Source organism: Mytilus galloprovincialis, chromosome 1 (assembly GCF_965363235.1).
Source record: "Mytilus galloprovincialis chromosome 1, xbMytGall1.hap1.1, whole genome shotgun sequence".
NCBI classification, from domain to species: Eukaryota; Metazoa; Mollusca; class Bivalvia; order Mytilida; family Mytilidae; genus Mytilus; species Mytilus galloprovincialis.
Window position 1 is genome coordinate 13,018,301 of NC_134838.1, and position 20,426 is coordinate 13,038,726.

Genomic DNA, 20,426 nt, shown 5'->3' on the forward strand with positions numbered 1-20,426 from the left:
CTCATCAGTGATGCTCAGATCAAAATAGTTAAAAAGTTAAACAAGTACAAAGTTGAAGAGCATTTATGACCTAAAATCCCAAACAGTTGTGTCAAATATGACTTAGAATATCTATGCCTGGGATTATAAAATCCATAGTATTTCAAATAATTTAGCCCATGCTGACATTTTCCAAGGTTTCTGGTCTGTATTGTAATACGTATTTTAACACAAAAAAGAACGAATTTCGTTTCATATCTTCAACTATACAATGTCCAACTACAAAAACAATCTGATTTATTTTACAAGTTCTCTTTCAACATCAAGAATGACTTGTAACAACTTGGCCACATTTTTTATCAAAGCGGATGCAACAATATCGAGGTTAAAACAATATGCTTGTACACTGTATACAATTTACATTATTAGGTCTTTCCACTTTTCGTGGTAGGACCTTTTGTTTTTCTTCGGATTATTTTTTTTTTCTTTTGCCGTCTGAGATGCTTTGTTGTCTTACAACATATCGAATGAATTTTTGGTCAAGGATGTTGTACAGTAATGGAATTTTTAAAACTCACCCTGTGTGACCAAACACTTATTCTTATAGGAGTTATCCCCCCACGTCCCCTTTTTCTTGTCATCGCTATATCTCTAAAACTGTAAAAGATTTTAACAAACTGTATCACCAAATTGTTCGTCTACTCTTAAGAATGATTTGGTTAATTTTGACTGGAGTGATAGGAGGACATCTTATTGGAGTTATTCACCTTTGAAAATTTGAGATAGGCGATATGTTGGATCAATTCATACGTTATAAGTCGGAGAGGTCTACAGTCTTTTGATATCTTTTTGTATATCAGTTTGATTTACCACAATACATCAACACGGAGTGCAATTTTCGGACATCGTTTTTTAAATTTCATTCTTATTATCGAGGTGGAAAGACCTTCAATTGTTCTCTGAAGAATTGGTTTTTAATTTGTACAGACTTCGTTCTTCAATGAATGCTCGTTCTATTTTTTTTTTATGGATGTGCCGTTGTAATTTGTGATTTAATGTTGCTCGTGGGTACAAAAAAATCAGCAAAAAATTAAAACTTTATATTTTTATTACAAATTTTATTTATTACACTATTAGTTATTACTTAATGATATGATACAAAAATCAACCCAAAAAATTGATTCTGTTTCCTCCCAGATGACTTTTAAATTTTTATATCATTGAAAAAGCTTCAAATTATCTCCTTTTGGAGCAAAAATGCCATTTTTTCAAATATGTTTTTTTTAACTCATCGGTGACCTATATTTTTTTATTATTGTTTTTAAATAAGCTGTACATAAACTAAATAATTGTAAAATTTAAGCGATTTCTGTAATTAGGTTATTTTATTATTTCGATATTACCTCTATTTCACCTATTAGTTCAACAGAAAAAAACGACATTAACAAAAATGTATGCTTTTTCCGGAGGCAGATTGTGAGCTTAAATGAACGGTGACCCCATTTTTTTTATTTCATTTTTCATTTACGTATATGATAAAGTTTATATATAAAACAATATTTCGAAATCCTATATTAGAAAAAAAAATTGATTTATACCCAGGAGCATAATCTTGATCATACTTATAGGTGTTTTTTTTTTTGGAATTTGTTGAACGGAGTACAAAAGCCGATATGATAATATGATGTAGACGACACAGTGACAGTTTTCATCTTGGCATGCTCTTAATTTTAAATTGAAATCGTTAGATATTTGGTTTCCAATTCATAACAATTATATAAATTGCTCATAAGTACGAATGATTTGTGAACTAGGTCAATGAACTCACAAACTGAATAAAATTCTTATACTGGGTCGCTGACTCATCAACGTTATATGAAAAACCTAAATGTTTTCCAATTTGTGATTTAATCGACACATATTTCCATTGATAACCTCTAGCAAAATGTTTATGTCCATTGTCCGATCATTTAAAGCCAATGAAAATCGGTAAATATTGTTACTTTTGACGGTTTTGTCATTGACCCTGTTGTGCTTTAACGCTCTAAGTTTTTTTGTATCAACTCATTATTAATATATTAATCTTTTGATGTCTCGAAGATTGTTGTGTTGCTGTTTCATTATCATAAACTCGCAGAATTTTATGTTCTTTTGTAAGGTTCATTAAACATTAACAATTCTTGCTCAATCTGTGCAGTTTCTTAGATACAAAAATACATTACCAATCTTTGATATCGGCGTGTTTAGGAATACGGTTAACAGTATGCGCAGACCAATTCCACTAAATATTTAAATCAAGTGATATTCAAAATTCTGTAAAGGACCTGTAAGAGAATGGTGAAGTTCTAAATGTTGCTTATCTTAATGGCCGATACGTGAGTTTTTCTTAAGGCTATTAAAATAAAAACAACAGATTTCATGTAAAGTTTATTTAAATGTCTTCAAATTAGTATTTTCTAATCATCATCATGGTAGTTTTCATTGAGTAATGATACCCATGAAATGTAAACCAATCTATTCCAGTGGCATATTCATCATGATGGCCATGAAAATAAACTCCATTTAAATTTGACAGATGGCAGCTGTCATACCACCATGCACCTTTATAAAGTACTGCGCAATTAGATCCATTACTATCATTGTCTCGGTCAAAAGTAGTGAACTGGTGCCCATTCTGTCTTGTCAACGAATCACCTAAAATTGAATAGAGCTGTATATTGATACTAATCATCTAATAAATTCTTATATATTATTGTGTTGTTTTTTCCGGATGCTGGTTGCGTTAATGAAGGTTTAAAAAAAGTTTAAGATGAAACAAAGGTAATTAATATAACCATGACAAGACACCATTGCAAAACTAATAAATTTGATTTTATTAACACACTCAAATTAAAGTTAAAGAGATAAATTTAGCTTGGGTGTCTCCTTCCATCTTCAGTTTCAAAAGAGCAGATAACAATTGGTTTAGATAAGTTGCCTTTCTTAGAATTTGAAATGTTTTGAATTTACCGAAAAAAAGTGTTATTTGCTTGATGATGAAGCAGAACACTATCGTTCGCTTATTCCCGGAAAAAAATGTGTTTCCTTTTTAAAACGCAAACAGCAACTGTTGAACATGAAACCTACAATAATTAGGTATGACAAAATATTACGATGCTAGCTCAGTAACAATTCAAAGCTTATAATTCATTTTAGGTGATTCTTTATCCAGACATAATGGGCACCAGTTCACTACTTTTGACAAAGATAATGACGATCATGGATCTAATTGCGCCGTACTTTTTCAAGGTGCATGTAGGTATAACAACTGTCATTATTCAAACTTAAATGGAGTTTCTATACATGTTCAATGCTTACATGTCCTTTAGAATAAATAGAGAATCAATAGGGAATTAACCATTTTTCTTAAGGTTATTGTAGTGCATACTAGGTTTACTAACTAACCAAAAAAAGCTTTATAAAGTTTATGAATCGGCGTCACTTTTTGTGACTTATATTTAGTTTTTGAGCTCATTGTCTGTTTACTCTTTTTTAAATACATTTGCTCGTTATCAATCTCACCGCAAATAGTGGTTTCGTATTCCCAAAAATTCTATTTATCAGGGTTTCCCCTGAGTCAATTATTTTTTTCGCCACCTCTTTCGCCAAAACAATATATTTTTCGCCATCTCCGACTTTATCATTTTACTTTGATATCGATCATTGGTTTGAGAGGGTACTTTAAAGTTGTTTTTGCGACACACGTGTTTCAAGCATAGTTTTGCGTCTTCACGTTTTCAGTTACCATGGTCCAGAAAGAAAACTGTCGTTATGAAGGAATATATTCAACAGAATGGGAACAACCACTCCAATAAAGGGTTACACTTCAATGCAAATGGCTATATCTTTAATGAGGGATCAATTTCAAGTGATAAAACAATTGTTTTGTTATAAAATCTACTTGTTAGTAGAAAAGGGCACACATTTATATTTTTTGAAAAAAAAAATTTTCCCAAGTAACTATATATTCATGTAAATGGTATTATTTTGTAAAAAAACAATATCCAAGGATTTTGTTACATTTCTGGACTTATTTCTCCTTATTATCAAAGGTAAGTGGACCCCAGTTTTAGGAATGTTGTTCCAAATATAGTTCATTTTCCGTTTTACTAAAAAAAGAAAAAGAAGCAAAGCTTTTTTTTTAAAGTAAACTTTCAGTGTTTGTTAATAATTGTTTCAAAAAATTATTTTGTTTCTGAGTGTACGTCTAACATTTCATGGTCGTTAATTAAAAGTATAAAAGGTAAGAACACATGTTTTTCCGGCAATAAGTGATCGATAGTATTCTGTGACACCAACAAGCACAGAGGACGTGTTTTCGGTTAATTGTATACATTTCTAAGTCCTAAAGGAATAGCAACTCATTTACTGAATCAATTAATGACCAAGGTAAACGAAACGACTATTCTGAAAACAAATATTATTTAATTCATTCGAAATGTTTCATAATTTGCAATGACGGTGTCTTACAGTGTACTATAAGTTATGCATTTGCTCATTGTTGACTGCCGTGTATTGTCACATAGTTTATTACATTCTAGTCCTTTGATATCTGATAATTAAGTATTAAATAGGCAAGCATATCATACCTTTTTAGAAATCGTGTGTAGAATTGGTCTTGGTTAAAGCATGGCTTAAATAACTTCAAACCTTTTTACCACTTGCAAATAAATTTCATTGTTTTTCACGATTATAAAATATGTACATGCTTATTTATGGTATATCGACGTTGTTGTTTCATTAATACCTACATAAATTGGTGTTTGATTCATTTATGTAAATTTGTTCAAATTGACTCAATATTAGAAGATGACAAATATATAGAGTACTACTCACACTATTTTTTATTGTATATACTGTAAAACATACCTGCAGTTCCATCATATTTACTGACCAATAGCCGATAACCATTCGCCTCAGAAGATATATGGAACGAGAGATATTCTGCAAACTTTGTTACCCCACTAAAATCTGTCATCACTACCATCAATTCATGGTTTCCGTCTGATGTCAGCTCATGTATGTTGTCGTTTCCTGTGAAATAGATACATTTAATGACATAACTTTTCAAATTAGACTATATGCCAGGTTTGTAATAACATGAGCAACACGACGGGTGCCACACGGTGACCAGGATCTACATACCCTTTTAAAACACCTGACGTCACCCCAAGTGTTGCTTATCTCTTATTATTTTATGTTGTGTTTTGTTTATTACTGGTTGTCTGTTTGTCTTTTTCTTTTGTTGCCCGACGTTGTTAGTTTATTTTTAATCTATGAGTTTAAATTACCCCTCTTTTACAACAGATAATTAACCAATCGGAAAAAGGTATAAACCGGATAAGAGTAAGAGAACTCTAGTTCATCTGTTACGTTAATTATTTATGCTAATGATATCTCGAAGAAAACTGAAACTTAAAGTTAAGTGTTACAACTTCTACATACAGACGTTTCATGAGATCAACTCGGAAAGATGATAATAATGAACAATACTTCAAAATGAACAGTGACGATATAATATTAAACAGAAATCATACAACACAATCAAACCAAGAAACAATCCAAAAGTATTTGAAGGTATACATCTGTTTGCATAACAAATGTCGTCAACGAAGTGATTTTAATGCCATGTCAATAAATAATCATTAAATGAATAAAACGATTGACAACTAATTAAGACGAACAGCCTAAATTACTCTTAATCAAAAATTTCCGAGCGATTTATTTTTAGCAACTTTCGCGAGAAGAAAATAATTGAACATGTAAAACTTAAATCTTTTCTTTAAAAATCGCGTTATCAAATCGCTTCGAAAAGGGCTAGAAGGACTAACGCGAAATTAACTACCCAAGACAATAAGTCGGTTCACAGCTAACAGAAGACCAAACTGCAAAATAATATAAATCACGAAAATGAAATTACTGAAAAGCTTAGTATTACGGCTTAGATTCATGAAACAAGTTGACAAATGAATTAAAAGCAATTCGAACGCATAAAATTCATAAAGTGTTATTGGACACATTAATATTCTTCCCTTCGGTGTATGCTGGTAAAGATCATGCACCGTTTTGTATTCACTTCTATTCAACTGACTAATTTATTGTCTGTTCACACTTATTACTTTATTCTTTCTATGTGTATTTTACCTAACCAATATTCGTCGTTAGCTTGTCCAAATCCAGTCTTGTATGCTTGCCAATCTCTGTAAAAATTGACTGATCCATTAATTCTTCGTTGAATAACCTGAAATGTTAATATCTAATTTATTTGTTGAAATTAGAAAAGGAGTAACACTTGATCAATACTAATGACAAACAGATGTACCATTTAAGGGTACTCGCCTTATATACACCTCAATCACTTAAATGTTAGGCATTATTTTGCAAGGGACAAACAGTTTTTAAAATTATAATCGTTGATACATTATTTTTATACTGTAGTTTATATATTATTCTACGTTTAGTTTTGATTGTACGCCATTTTGTTAAATATATCTTAACAGATTTGAAATAAACATTGAATGAAACTACAGTTCCAGCTTCTATTGGCAAAGTTTGGGTTGGATTTTATACATTGGTGACTTTCATTCTTTAGATCATGTTTTTCGCGTCACTTTGGACTTCAAATTTTGGCTTTGATCGTTCCTGGTGCAGGTTAATCTAGAAAAGAACTTCGAACGCATAAAATGTATTAATAGTAGTTTTCATTTAAAAAGCCAGTACAGGATTCAATTACAATTAAAATTCCAATAATGATTCTCCATTAAGATAGGAGTATATCACAATGTTATTACAGGACAATTAAAAAAACAAGACTTTTGTCTATCAGGAAGGTTCAAAACAATACAATATGAAAGTGAAGAATGAATAAATAGTCGAGTTCTTGAGGTCCTGTATGACAAAATATAATTATAAATACGTCAATTAAATAGGTAAAATGTTCTTTGAATAGGACTAAAGTCTCGTTTAATGTTCATATTACAAACTTACAGTCCAAGTATGGAAACTTGAATCTACGTAGCAATAAACAGATGCCGGAAGCTGCATCTGTCCATATGGGTAAATAGTATGGACGCCGCTTTCAGATAACTGTAAGTCGGTACATTCTCGTGGAAGTCTTGAGGCTGAAAAGATATCCCGTATGTTAAATATAAATTAAGTAAGTAAATGATTTATTATAGTGACATGTGTTTTATAATCTTCGTTATGTCTTCTGACAAAACATATCGTTATAAACAGAATGTATGATAAATCATTTCTATAACTGTCAAGTAACAAAACATTGGATTTGAAGAACTGTTTTTACGCAATTTGGGGAGAAAATAGGTTTTCAGTACCAGATTTCTTTTAACATATTTAAGTCCAATGTCTCCAACAGAAAAAAACATCCTGTCGATAACTCAATATGGTCTGTCATGTTATTCTAAAAAAAAACGGACGAACATGACAAACCACTCAAGGTTAATGTGATGTATTTACATAATGAAAATGTAAGAAGTATAACTTCTTTGCAAAATATAATTGTTCTGTTGAAATTGAAGTAAACAAATCTGTGGTGTACTGTAAAGAACTTGTTTTGACATCAAAGAGTATCTTTTGTTTATGAATTGGGATATGATCTGTTTTGTTTTATATAATTTTGATATAGAGAGGTGTGCATATCTCCCAGGGACAAGACTTACTGTGGATTCATTTATTTTCGTGGGTACCAATTCAATTTTCGTGGATTGAGGAAAACCTGCATATCCGTGCATATTCAAATTCGTGGTTTTGGCAAAGTCTGCATAAATTCCTTTAGAACATTCGTAATTCGTTAAACATTTAAATTCGTGGCTCTCCTGTACCCACGGTATCCACGAAAAATTAATATCCTACGGATATTAATGAATCCACAGCAATACTAGTTAGAAAGGCAATTCATACTATATATAGATTAAGATGACAGTAGTTTACTGATGTTCAAATCTCGTTAATTGATTGAAAAATTCTACTTTTGATCACCGGTATACTACTGTTGCCTCTATTTATAGGTTCAAAGTTCAACATATATACAAACTCAAAAGTCGATCACAAACTAACATCACTATAGCATAACATTGACCCATATGCTATTAAGGAATATAATTACACATTGAGTTGGATTAATTGTTTCATAGCTTATTATTGGTTTTCCAAATTTATTATCGGCAGTTAATACTGTTGATCTTTATTATGGATTCTATAAAAACACAAAATAGTGAGCATTTTATTTTAAATTATAAAAGATACAGTGTACTTACGTAATTGACCAGAATTTGTGCAATTCAATTGATCATTACATAGTCTGGTATCGCAGCAAAGTGTGCACCTAACATGATGACCTTCTGAACGGCGCCCCAGTATCGAACTACCAGAATTACTACAAGCCTTTATCGATACAAAAACAAATGAATTGTATCATGTACGTACGTATATACTGTAGAGGGTATATCCAAATTGAATTTATGTTGGTTTTTTTTTAGAGGTTTTGCTAATAATGCTTGATAAGCTGTCAGTCTATTATTTTAAAAATGTTTGTTGAAACATTCATGTTTTCTGATTATTTTTGTCGTTTAAGTTTTTTTGTTGACGTTTGCCAGCCAATTTGTTTATATATATAAAATATTAACACATTTATTATGGGTATAATCAAAACATCATTGTTTGAATATATCAATTCTTATACAGTAAAACCTCCATAGCATAAATTAATACACCTGATATTTATAAAATAATATGAGATATGGTATAATTGCCAAACAGAAAACTATCCATGGGATCCAAATGTCGTAAGGGTCGGGGTTAACTCTAAGATAGTAAACTTAAGTATACCAGTGACGAGCCACATCCGTAATCAAACTCTACAGCACCGGATTCCGTTACAAAGTTGTGCATATAGCAAACCTACAATAAAAACAAATATTACTTACAATAGTAAGTCTTAACAAAAAACCATTACTCACTTGACACGAGCCTTTAATTGAAGCACATGTATCAAGGAAATCAAGATAGGAAAAACAAGCCCTGAATTATTGTCCGATCTAAGGGATACATCAAATATACCTATATTGTCCTTATATCAAGTTCATAATGTTAGATAGGTGCTTATTTAGCACATGTGTTAATTCATTTTTTTTAAAGAGATCGGGTTGCTTGCTGTCGTCAATGACGGATCGAAGTCTAAAAAAATCCCGCATTAAATATTAAACTATTACATTTCTTCAAGACTACATATGATATTTGAATTTTGTTTTGTCCTTTAGTTAAGCAAGAAACATTTTGTTTTCAATTCGCTCTAAAAAAAAAGGCTTTTCCCTGAACATGACTTATTGTTTAATTAACAACAGTAACTCAATAGAATGATGCATGATCTACTGAAGCGTCCGGAGTACTTGAGTCCACCCCACCCCCGTGTTAGTATTGTTATTGCTCTGAGTATAATTTGCTATCGTTGTTTGTCGTTCGTCAATTTTCGTTTTGGCTATTGATTTTTATTAACTTGCTTACTTTTTGTGACTCTTAATACCCCTTGGTATATTCATTATTTTAATCAAGGAGCATTACTAACATAGCGGAACATGACGTTAAAAGAAACTAACAGTATCGTTTTGTATGACATTAGCTTAACAAGAATACAGGAATAAGTCGGCAATAAGAGAAGTACAGTTTTTTTCCAAAAGGAATGAGAACTTACAAATTATTTTGCTGATTACTTCCACTTTTTTTACTCTCGGTGTTTTTTATTTTGTTATTTTTTTGTAATTGAATGAAAATTATTAATTACCAACAACAACATTCATGACTGCGTTTGATTTTATGATGTAGATTTGAAACAAAAAAAAGAAAACCAAACTGACCTCACCATCATCACACTGTATACGATGATTACACTCGCTGCTGCTTTCAACTCCACTGCAGGACCAACATTCTTGTTTACACTCTATCACGAGTGCTTGTGACATAAAAAAAAAAAGACATGATTAAAATATACAGTTCTGTACGTGTGCATGATTTTAAAAAAACTTTGATATTTGTTTGTGTTCATTTTCTGAATCATTTTTTGAAAATATTGCAATTTATCAAAAACATTTCTCTATTCATGTTGGCAAAATGGTGATTGCCATCAGATACAGTCATATGAATATATCATTTGAACTAAAAGACCCTATACAAATTACATATGTTTATAAATTAGTTTGATGGTAGAATATGTTCAACTTTTTATCTCTTTAATAAATACATACCTATAAAGGATATGAGAAGCACACAGACAGACCATTTAACTAAAAATATAGTAAATCAAATATCTGAATAGATCAGAAAAAAGTAAAATTACAAAAATACTGAACTCCGAGGAAAATGCAAAACGGTAAGATCCTAATCAAATGGCAAAAATCAAAATCTCAATTACATCACACACATAAAACGAATGGATAACAAACAGATTAAAATAGATAACACTTTCTGTGAGTGTCATTTATTGTCTCATTAAGGTATACCAAAAGTGAGTTCAATATAATTCTTATATAAAAAGAAATACATATTTATGCAAAACATCCGTGAGCTCTGTCCGTGTCTTTAAATATTTTTAGAATATTTCAACCACAAAACATTTGCATTATATGTTATGTCCAAAGTTAAAGATATTATTTTTTATATTTTTCAGAGGAAATCATTTAGTACCGGTGTCATATAGTATTTTGAACCCCATGGTAAATTGACACCTGGGTCAAAATACCGCTATGGTAAATACCCCCCCCCCCCCCCCCCCTGTATGGAAAATTGACCCCCATGGTAAATTGAACCCCCCTGTTTTTTTCATTCTAAATTATTAATAAAACATTTTCCATTATATAAAAGCTAACCAAAGATTAAAAATCATTCATATAAGAACGGGAGGTCAATTTTCTATGATTGGTTTGAAGAGAAATATTTGCTTGGTATTTTTAGTGCTCTGAAGTCTTCACCAACAAAAATTTCATTAAAAAAGGCGTTATAACTAGACCATGTAGCTTGAACACTTTAATTCTTTGAAATTTGAAACATTTATATAGAATGGTAGACTTAAGTTTTAATTTTCAATAGTAAGAAAGGGGGAGGGGGTCAAATTACCATGGCTCATTTAAATCTAAAAAGTAAAATTTTCAAAACATCTTTTCAAGCTAGTAAAATACATACTAACCACTTATTGGAGTATAATTACTATGTAAAGGAGTTAGAGTAGCTACAATTTTTAAAACTAAAGGTCTATAGTAGGGGTTTCAATATACCCTGGTAGACATGGTAGAAAAAGGGGGTGTGTGAAAATACCATGGTAAAGTAAAATTTTCTAAAATATCTTTTCCATCATGTTAAATACATACAAACTACTTATTGGAGTATTGTTACTATGTTAATAAGTTAGAATAGCTAGAATTTTTCAAATGAGAGGTCTATAACAGGGGATTCAATATACCGCAGGGGGGTCAAAATACCATGGCTAAGTAAAATGTTCAAAACATCTTTTCCAGCATGTTAAATACATACAAACTACTCATTTGAGTATTTTTACTATGTTAAGGAGTAATTACAGCTAAAGTTCTGAAATTCAAGGTCTATAGTAGGGGGTTCAACAATATACTATGGTAGGGGGGTCAAAATACCATGGTAAAGTAAAATTTTCAAAATATATTTTCCAGCATGTTAAATACATACAAACTACTCATTGGAGTATAATCACTATGTAAATGAGTTACAGTTGCTAAAATTTTTGAAATTAAAAGCCTATAGTAGGGGGTTTAAAATACCAAGGTAGAGGTTCCAAATACCATGGCAAAGTAGAATTTTCAAAATATCTTTTCAAGCAAGTAAAAAACAGATAAAAAAATTAGAATAGCTAGAATTTTTGAAATTCAAAGTCTATAGTAGGGGGTTCAATATACCATGGCAAAGTAAAATTTCAAATATCTTTTCAAGCAAGTAAAATACAAACAAACTACTTATTAGAGTATAATAACTATGTAAAGGAGTTAGAATAGCTAGAAGTTTTGAAATGAGAGGTCTATAGCAGGGGGTTCAATATACCGCAGGGGGGTCAAAATACCATGGCTAAGTAAAATTTTCAAAACATCTTTTCCAGCATGTTAAATACATACAAACAACTCATTTCAGTATTATTACTATGTTAAGGAGTAATAACAGCTAAATTTTTGAAATTCAAGGTCTATAGTAGGGGGTAGATATTTTGAAAATTTTACTTCGCCATGGTATTTTGAACCCCCCCCCCCCTTAACCATGGTATATTGAACCCCCTACTATAAACCTTGGATTTCTAAAAATCTAGCTGTTATAACTCTTTAACATACTAATTATATTAGAAGTAGTTTGTATGTATTTTACTTGCTTGAAAAGATGTTTTGAAAATGTTACTTTGCCATGGTATTTTGACCCCCTGCGGTATATTGAACCCCCTACTATAAACCTCTCATGTAAAAAATTCTAGCTATTCTAACTCCTTTACATAGTAATTATACTGCAATAAGTAGTTTGTATGCATTTTACTTGCTTGAAAAGATATTTTGAAAATTTTACTTTGACATGGTATTTTGAACCGCCTACTATAGACCTTGGATTTCAAAAAATCTAGCTGTTATAACTCTTTAACATAGTAATTATATTCCAATGAGGAGTTTGTATGTATTTTACTGGCTTGAAAAGAAGTTTTGAAAATTTTACTTAGCCATGGTTATTTTGACCCTCCTGCTGTATATTGAACCCCCTACTAAAAGTCTCCAATTAAAAAAAATGATAGCCAACAAATTGTAAATTAAAATTATCTGCAATACTATTTATCAAAAACAGGGGGCTTCAATATACCGCTGGGGGGTTCAAAATACCATATGGGAAAAATGACCCCGGGGTCAAAATACCATGCGGTATAATGACCACGGGGTCATTTTACCGCGTGGTATTTTGACACCGCTTCATTTTTTAAGGGATTCAAAATACCATATGACACCGGTCCAGAATTCATTGTGATATTGCTGTTCTATAAACTAAAATTTCACAAATATTTCTGGAAATCATGTTCAAATGTATAGTTTTATAAATGACATACATGACATTACGTACATCATACAATTTTGGGATTTACTGTTGAACTTAAATCCAAGATGCTTGTTATACAGTTATACATATACATAGTTTTGACGCCAGTCGCGCGTTTCATCTACATAAGCCCCATCAGTGACGATCAGATCAAAATAGTTAGAAAACAAAACAAGTATAAAGTGGAAGAGCATTAAGGTCCCAACATTAAAAAAACACCGTTGCTTCAAATACGGCTTTGCAATATATGTCTGGGATAAGAAAATCCTAAATATTTCGAATAATTAATACTTTTGAAAATAGTTAATTTATAATAAATGACCATATAATTAATATTCCTGTCAACACCTAAGTCCTGACTACTGGGCTAGTTAAACTGTCGGGGACGAAAAATTCTCTAGCAGTGTCATCGACCCAGTGATGTAAGTAGTTAAAACATTGAATTAGCTCATCTAGCTAAGGTGTCCCATTAACCTACCTCCTAATCATCAATTAAAAAAATGACATAACTATACAATCTAATTTTATACGGTATACAATAAATCTAATACTGCTTTACATATACGTTGTGATACTTCATAATTAAACCTCAACCTGTGTATGACAGATTGAAGCAAAAGAATAGTGACTTACACATTTTCTCCGACTACCTATTTCATTCAAGACTTCATGCGATAAGCCAGTTTAATAGAGATAAGAGAATACACATTAGTATGCATGTACAATTCGATAGATTACAGCGTACAATAGGTGTTGCTTATTATTTTCATTTTCATTTTCAAACTTCCGATCCTTTTCCAGTTTATACGTCAAATTGTCAATGGATCAAAATAACATGTCTTATTCTGTGAATAAGTCTTCTCAATATAAGGTGCCTTAACCGTGGCTGTGTTTATACATAGAAGTACGTATAGAACCTTATGATCAGGAACATTAGATTTATAAATGTTGAAACTGATAACACAATTAAAGATAATGTACCTTCCAAATAATTTGGTTAATGCTAATCCACATTTTTTTCATATTTCACGCAAAAGATACTGAAGGACTTGTTGAAAATAAAATATATTTTCTTGTAAGAGGTTGTGCAATAAAAAGATGAATAACTCACAAGATTCGGGTCTATGTTTACAAAGAAAGTATAAATTCAAACTTATGTTCAGAGCTATCAAGAAAATGTGACACATTCATCGGAACTCCCTTAAAATCTGCATCTACTTGAAAAAACAAAAAAATAAATGCAGTATGTATATAAGTCACACATTGGCCTTATCTGATTTCCGTTTACAAATCAACCGGTAAAAGTTATATTGCCGGCTTATGAAGACGTTTCTAATACACGAAAAACCGTCAGAATTCAGTATCGTAAATCTCTGTTAAGCTAGTTTCACACTGCCGATCAGATCAACTCGATCAAGCCCGATCAAGACAAATTACGTGATCGGGAGACTGGTCTGACTCAATCGACAAGAATGTTGGTGATAGTCTACCTTGCTCTTCATCGATTTGACTTTCTACCCGAGAGTTTTTGACATGTCAAAAACATTCGAGTAAGGATCGAGAAGCAATTCACTCGAGAAGAGATCGAGAAGAGATCGAGTAATGGTCGAATTGATCGACAAAGGATCGTGTAGAGATCGAGTTTGGTCGGAATACAAAAAAATTTACCGATCAGTACACGATCGTTTCGACCTTTGCTCGACTAATGTCCAATCATTTCCAGATTAACTCGACCAATGCCCGATCGCTTCCAGATCACTTCGATTCTATATTTATTTTATCCCAGACCAATTCGACCAAAACCCGATCACATTCGACCACTCTTCGATCTCTACTCGGCCATACACGAGAACACATGACTGCTACATGATTCTTTAAAAGTGTGTGCAGATCTGATTAACTCTCATAACTCTGCTTCCGCAAAACTATATTGGCAACATTTTTTTTAACTGTACAAAAATTCCTTCATGTACAGTACGTGTCTTTACTTTTGCAAGGAGAGGTAACATTTTAAAAGAGAGGCAAAAGACACCAAGTATCAATTTAACTCAATTTTGGCACCGGCGGATTTTTCAAATATGAAAGAGATTGTGCAATAACATTCATTATTAGACTGCTGATGACTAAGTTATCTTTCAAAGAAAGTTGGTTTATAAGGACATAAAGATTATATTTTACCTGTTTAATGGACTATTTTCTGTTTTGTCTGCACGTATTTTCCGTTTGTCCAGAAATGTTGGTAGTATAGAAAAAAAGATGCCAATGAGACAGCTCTTCACAGAACACCAAATAACACAGAAATTATTAATAACAAATAAAATTCTCCTTACAGTCATTTTTTTTTTCATTCGAATTTTTTGACGTAATTTCACACCAAAATAAGATAAAACCAAACTATACACTCTCTTCAAATGCGTCTTCAGTTTGTCGTTTGTCGTTTGTTAGTTCAAATGATGCATTTTTTTTCTAACTTTAACATTAAATCGATTATCTAATTGTGTTCTTGCTTGTCATAACTCAAAACAATGTCTAAAATTACTCAAATTTAGGTATCATCCTCCTTTCTTTCATTAAAATAACAGCTATGAAAGAAAATTTGAGTAATTTTAGACAATATTTTGAGTTATGACAAACAAGAACATACCTCCTTATAAAAAAAGAGGCTTTATCATCACTATCGTCATACAGTCATCTGATTAATATGAAGAATTGCCAAAAAAATAAGTATGCATAGAGGAGCGATGTCCTCTGTGTCTATAACATCTTCTACGGAGGCTATTTTCCCGGCGTAATAAGTTCAAACAACATAAAAATGTGCATGCGTTTTTGACAGTTCAAACAGGGTCAGTAAACTCTGATTAAACGATGCATTTGTTTCTACCTCTGTAACGCTTAACAAACTATAACAAACGGCACACAAAGTTTACAAAACTTTGGTTAGAAAGAAATAAACTCTTGATAGATATATGTAAAATTGTAAACAGTTTCAGAAAAGATATCACTCCAGGGGATTGAAATTCTACTTTGGGTCAAATTTTGGGGAAATATGTGACATCTTTGCCCTCTTTTGCAATATGATTTAGCAAATACATGCAGGTTGTTGCCATACAGCAAAAAGAAAATAAATATCTTTACCCATTCAACTACTGGATATCAAATCTATGAAAAATTCTGAATACATACTTATGCACATATATGACACAATCGGTAGGCTTAATTTGTAAGATAGCAAGGACAAGTGGGTGGTAAAGTTTATGTATGTTGCTAACTTACATAAGTACTAATCTAGTGACAAATCTCATTTTGTGGTGTCATTTTAAAAAAAAGAGCAATAAAACTACTATTACATATCAGTGTCCACTATAAGGAAGTTTTTATAGGCATTGGGTTCCTCTTTGTTGAGTTAGTGCAAGTCTCTCATACTGCCCACGCAGTGATCGCCGTATCAGCCATGGCCTCACCTAGATTTCTCGTCGCCCGTTGCTGTCTAAACCATCTTCTATGCACTCGTCAAGCTCCGTCACAGCTATTAACCTGTCTCTCTTAGCTCTTATCACCTTGCCCGCAAATCCAACTGCTTTATTTCTATGTAGATATTTTAAATGTATGACTTTACTCGAACCGTCTACTGAATATAACCAAACAAACGGAGAATGTGTCCAGCTAGCATATATAACATTATAAAGGGTCATTCGCAAGAACAGTCACCCAAATTCGCATTTGAACTGTGTTTTATGGTTATAAGCATTGTGTATACGGCGAGTCACAAAATTTGGTTGAGGCAAAATAAAATTAGTGAACGGAAACTAATATTGCTGGGACGTACGTACGTACGAACGGACGAGACTAACACTTAATGCCCACTCCGACGGGGAATAAAAATTTTGGGCGTTTTTATACTAAAATTGTGCATACCCGACCAATTCTCGAGTATCCCTACGACCCATATACGATCAGTTCGATCTGGTCTGGTCGAGATCAGAATGAGATCGTGAATAGTTGATTTGGTTTAGATAGTCGAGTAGAGATCGTCTAAAGATCGTGAATTGATCGGAATTATCGAATAAGTATTCATTTTGTTGTCGGGATTGAGTCGTGGTGGAGTCATTAAGGAGTCGTTAATGGTCAAGTTAAGGTCGTGTACAGTCGGATGGCGGTCTGGTAAAAGTCGTAAACAGGCCCGATCAAGACTTTGGTTGAGCTTGGTCGTGGAAATTTGGACAATCGGGATCATCGAGTTGATCTGATCGGCAATGTTAAACTTGCTTTCGAGAGCAAGACAAACTTAAAGCCAGACCTTTAAATTTAAATCTTAAATATACCAAAATTAAAAGTTACACAACGTAATGTGTAATTAAGCATATTTTTAATTACGTTATAGATAATGCATATTTTGATGTTTTTGTTGTCGTAAAACACACCGTGTTTTACGACAAGGATAACCTTAAAATATGCATTATCTTACTAATATACCGTCAAAATTTATTATTTTTATAAAGATTAGCAAAATTTAGCATCCTATTTTACCGACCACACTTAAGTGGGAAATTCCTTTCCAATGCGTTCAGGTTTTAATACGTCCTACGGTTTATCAGGAATATGAAATTAATTCACTAATTAATCTAAAAAAAAACCTTAGAAATTATCACTCATAATACTGTAACTGCATGAAGAAAGACACAAATGAATTTTTACCATCCGATAACGGTAAAAGAAAAATACCAGACACTTTGTAAGTAGTTTATTATACCAACTAAGTTTATGGGAAAAGGGGGTGGTACTATGTTGTTGGTATTTTTCTATTTGTTATGACATTTCTATCACGGAAAAGTGATAATGTTTTTAACAATTTTAATTGCATCGATTGAAATATTATTTTTATATATATATTTTTTTTAATGAAATCACATTTTTTTTTTACAGATAATCATGATATATACAGCCTATCATATATTGAATTTTAAAAAACAAATTCCCAAATCGGCAACTAAAACTATCAGACGAATTTATTTTTATTTTATGCCTTGAATCATGTTATCCTCCGGGTTGATTCTTCGAAAGAATGACATATCGTACTGAAAGAAAATAACTCCATAAAGGTATATAAATGTAATCAAAAGTGATGAATTAAATCCATTTTTTCATGTTATCATGGATACTTTTCAATCACATTTCATAACATTTATAGTGTCTCACGCACGTTAATAAACTTATAAAATATAACATTGTGTTTTAATTAATTTTATTTCATTTGATATGTAATTTGAATTTATGAAGTCTTTCTGTACTTTAATTTTGAATATTTATTATTTCTAAGAAAACAAATACAAATAGATCATTGTTCAATATTTTACATATCTCATTAAAAAAATATAGAATATTAACAGAAATGTCATATGATATTTAAGACGTGGTAAAAATTTCGTCAGTTAGTTTAGATACAGATATATATCGTTCAGATAAACCATTGATTGGATTATGTTAAATTAACCTTATTAATCGATAATTGTTATCATATTTTTAATAGAATAACTGTATTATAACGTTAGTTGTTAGTTTAATGCTTTTGAAAAATGTAATTGAATATGACTTTTTTATAAATTTAGATAAATTGTAAATTATTAGAGTATAGCTTGATTATACAACTGTACGATGTAAGATGAAGGGACGACAGCTGTTTCAGTGAAGAAACTATATTACGGGAATGTATTACAGATACTCTGCAAAGGATTAACTAATGTACTGGTTCGCCAATCAGAAGTGAGATGATGTTAATACCGATAAGAGACGTAACAACACTTTTATTCATTATGCTGCAATAAAAACAAATACATAAAATTATGTACTAGAACTGTATGTTCCGGTCCCTTGAGTTGATGTCACAAGGCGAGTATTTACCACTTACAATGTTTTACACAGTTCAACTTACAACATGGTTGCTAAAAACGATATGCAAAGATACCTTCAAGTTCTTTTAAGTTTTGGAATCAATATCAACCAAAATACTGGTCATGGGTATTCCTTAGACCTTACATTCACTTAGCAAGAAAAATACTATCCTTCCAAATTTCCTATGGTTTATCATCGAGTCTTGCAAGGGATTGAACGTTACAATGATAAACTACAATGGTAAAAGTTGTCCTCATACATTAGGGAAAAGTATATATAAATAAAGTTCCGTGACAATTTATTTTAAGGATAGAGTTTCACGTCGTGAAGACTTTGCCTTGTATTAATAACAATATAATAAAAGAGAGGCGAAAGATAGATACCAAAGGACCATTCAAACCCCTTGAAAACTAGCTGACAATGCCATAGCTAAAAAAGAAAAAAAATCAAACAGACAGACAGACAGACAATAGTACACAAAACACAACATAGAAAACTGAAGACTGAACAAAACACAACATAGAAAACTGAAGACTGAACAAAACACAAATTAAACCAAAAACTAGGGGTGATCACAGATGCTCCAAAAGAGTTAGCTTATCCTGCGGCACCTGTCGTGTCACTCATTTAAGTACAAACCGGGTAAGACGTCTAACTGGCAGGTCTCATTTGAGCAAAAGAAAACGGGGTTGTAGTTACGACAATTGGAACATATCCGTTATCATCTGTGAAACAGATATTACATAACAGTCAACCAGTCTTTTTTGCGTGCGAAAAATTAAGAATGGATGACGTCAACTTTATCAATGAAACTCTTGGTTTCGTTGCTATCTCTGAGTAGAAACCCTCTATTATATACATCATGATATGACATACAAGCTTGGGAATATCGTATCAATTAGGAAATATCTTCTCCGTTTGCAGGTGCTCAGGAAGGTGATATTATCTGCTTTGTCTTGAAGATATGAGTCAGACGAATATATCAAAAAATTCACAGTACATATCATTGATCGCCCAAAAACAGTTCAAATCGATTTAAGAATCTATACGCTGCCAGCTATATTTGCATATCGAAACTTTTCGGTAAAAAGTACGCGATAGTTATGCGCTGGGAAACATCTGCTGTATGTTAAAAACTTTAAATTTCATATGTTACAAGAACTGCATTGGAACACATATACACTAAATGAAACTTATTAATTTGATAACTTACTTCTTAATCTTATATTGTAAGGATATTAATGAAGCTTTTAACATGAAATAAAAAAATATGTATTGCCTAGATTCTTCTTACCTGAGTTAAACATTTTTTTAAAGACCAATATCTTCAAAATAAACTGCAAACTTAAAATAGTTTTAAATTCCTAAAACAGACAGTGACATACTCTAGTGATAAAATTGATTGTTATGATGATTAT

The 20,426-nt window shown here is 31.7% G+C and overlaps 1 protein-coding gene across 1 annotated transcript; it reads right to left on the reverse strand.

Annotated features, from left to right (window-relative positions):
* Nucleotides 1–2,393: 2,393 nt before the first annotated feature.
* Nucleotides 2,394–13,817, reverse strand: LOC143065746 (microfibril-associated glycoprotein 4-like). The gene is made up of 9 exons (XM_076239173.1): nt 13,753–13,817; nt 10,278–10,316; nt 9,891–9,985; nt 8,866–8,937; nt 8,295–8,421; nt 7,006–7,139; nt 6,163–6,259; nt 4,888–5,052; nt 2,394–2,673 (listed from the first exon to the last, which is right to left on the reverse strand). Exons 1-9 carry the CDS (start codon nt 13,754–13,756, stop codon nt 2,426–2,428), a joined length of 981 nt encoding a protein of 326 aa, XP_076095288.1. The 5' UTR covers nt 13,757–13,817; the 3' UTR covers nt 2,394–2,425.
* Between the last annotated feature and the right edge of the window lie 6,609 nt (nt 13,818–20,426).

Excerpts from the sequence above, each read along its gene's own strand:
- LOC143065746 (XM_076239173.1), bottom strand. Across the intron at positions 5,053-6,162 it reads TAACGACGAATATTGGTTAG|GAAACGACAACATACATGAG; the intron begins GTAAAATACACA and ends TCTATTTCACAG. Across the intron at positions 2,674-4,887 it reads TAAATATGATGGAACTGCAG|GTGATTCGTTGACAAGACAG; the intron begins GTATGTTTTACA and ends ATTCAATTTTAG.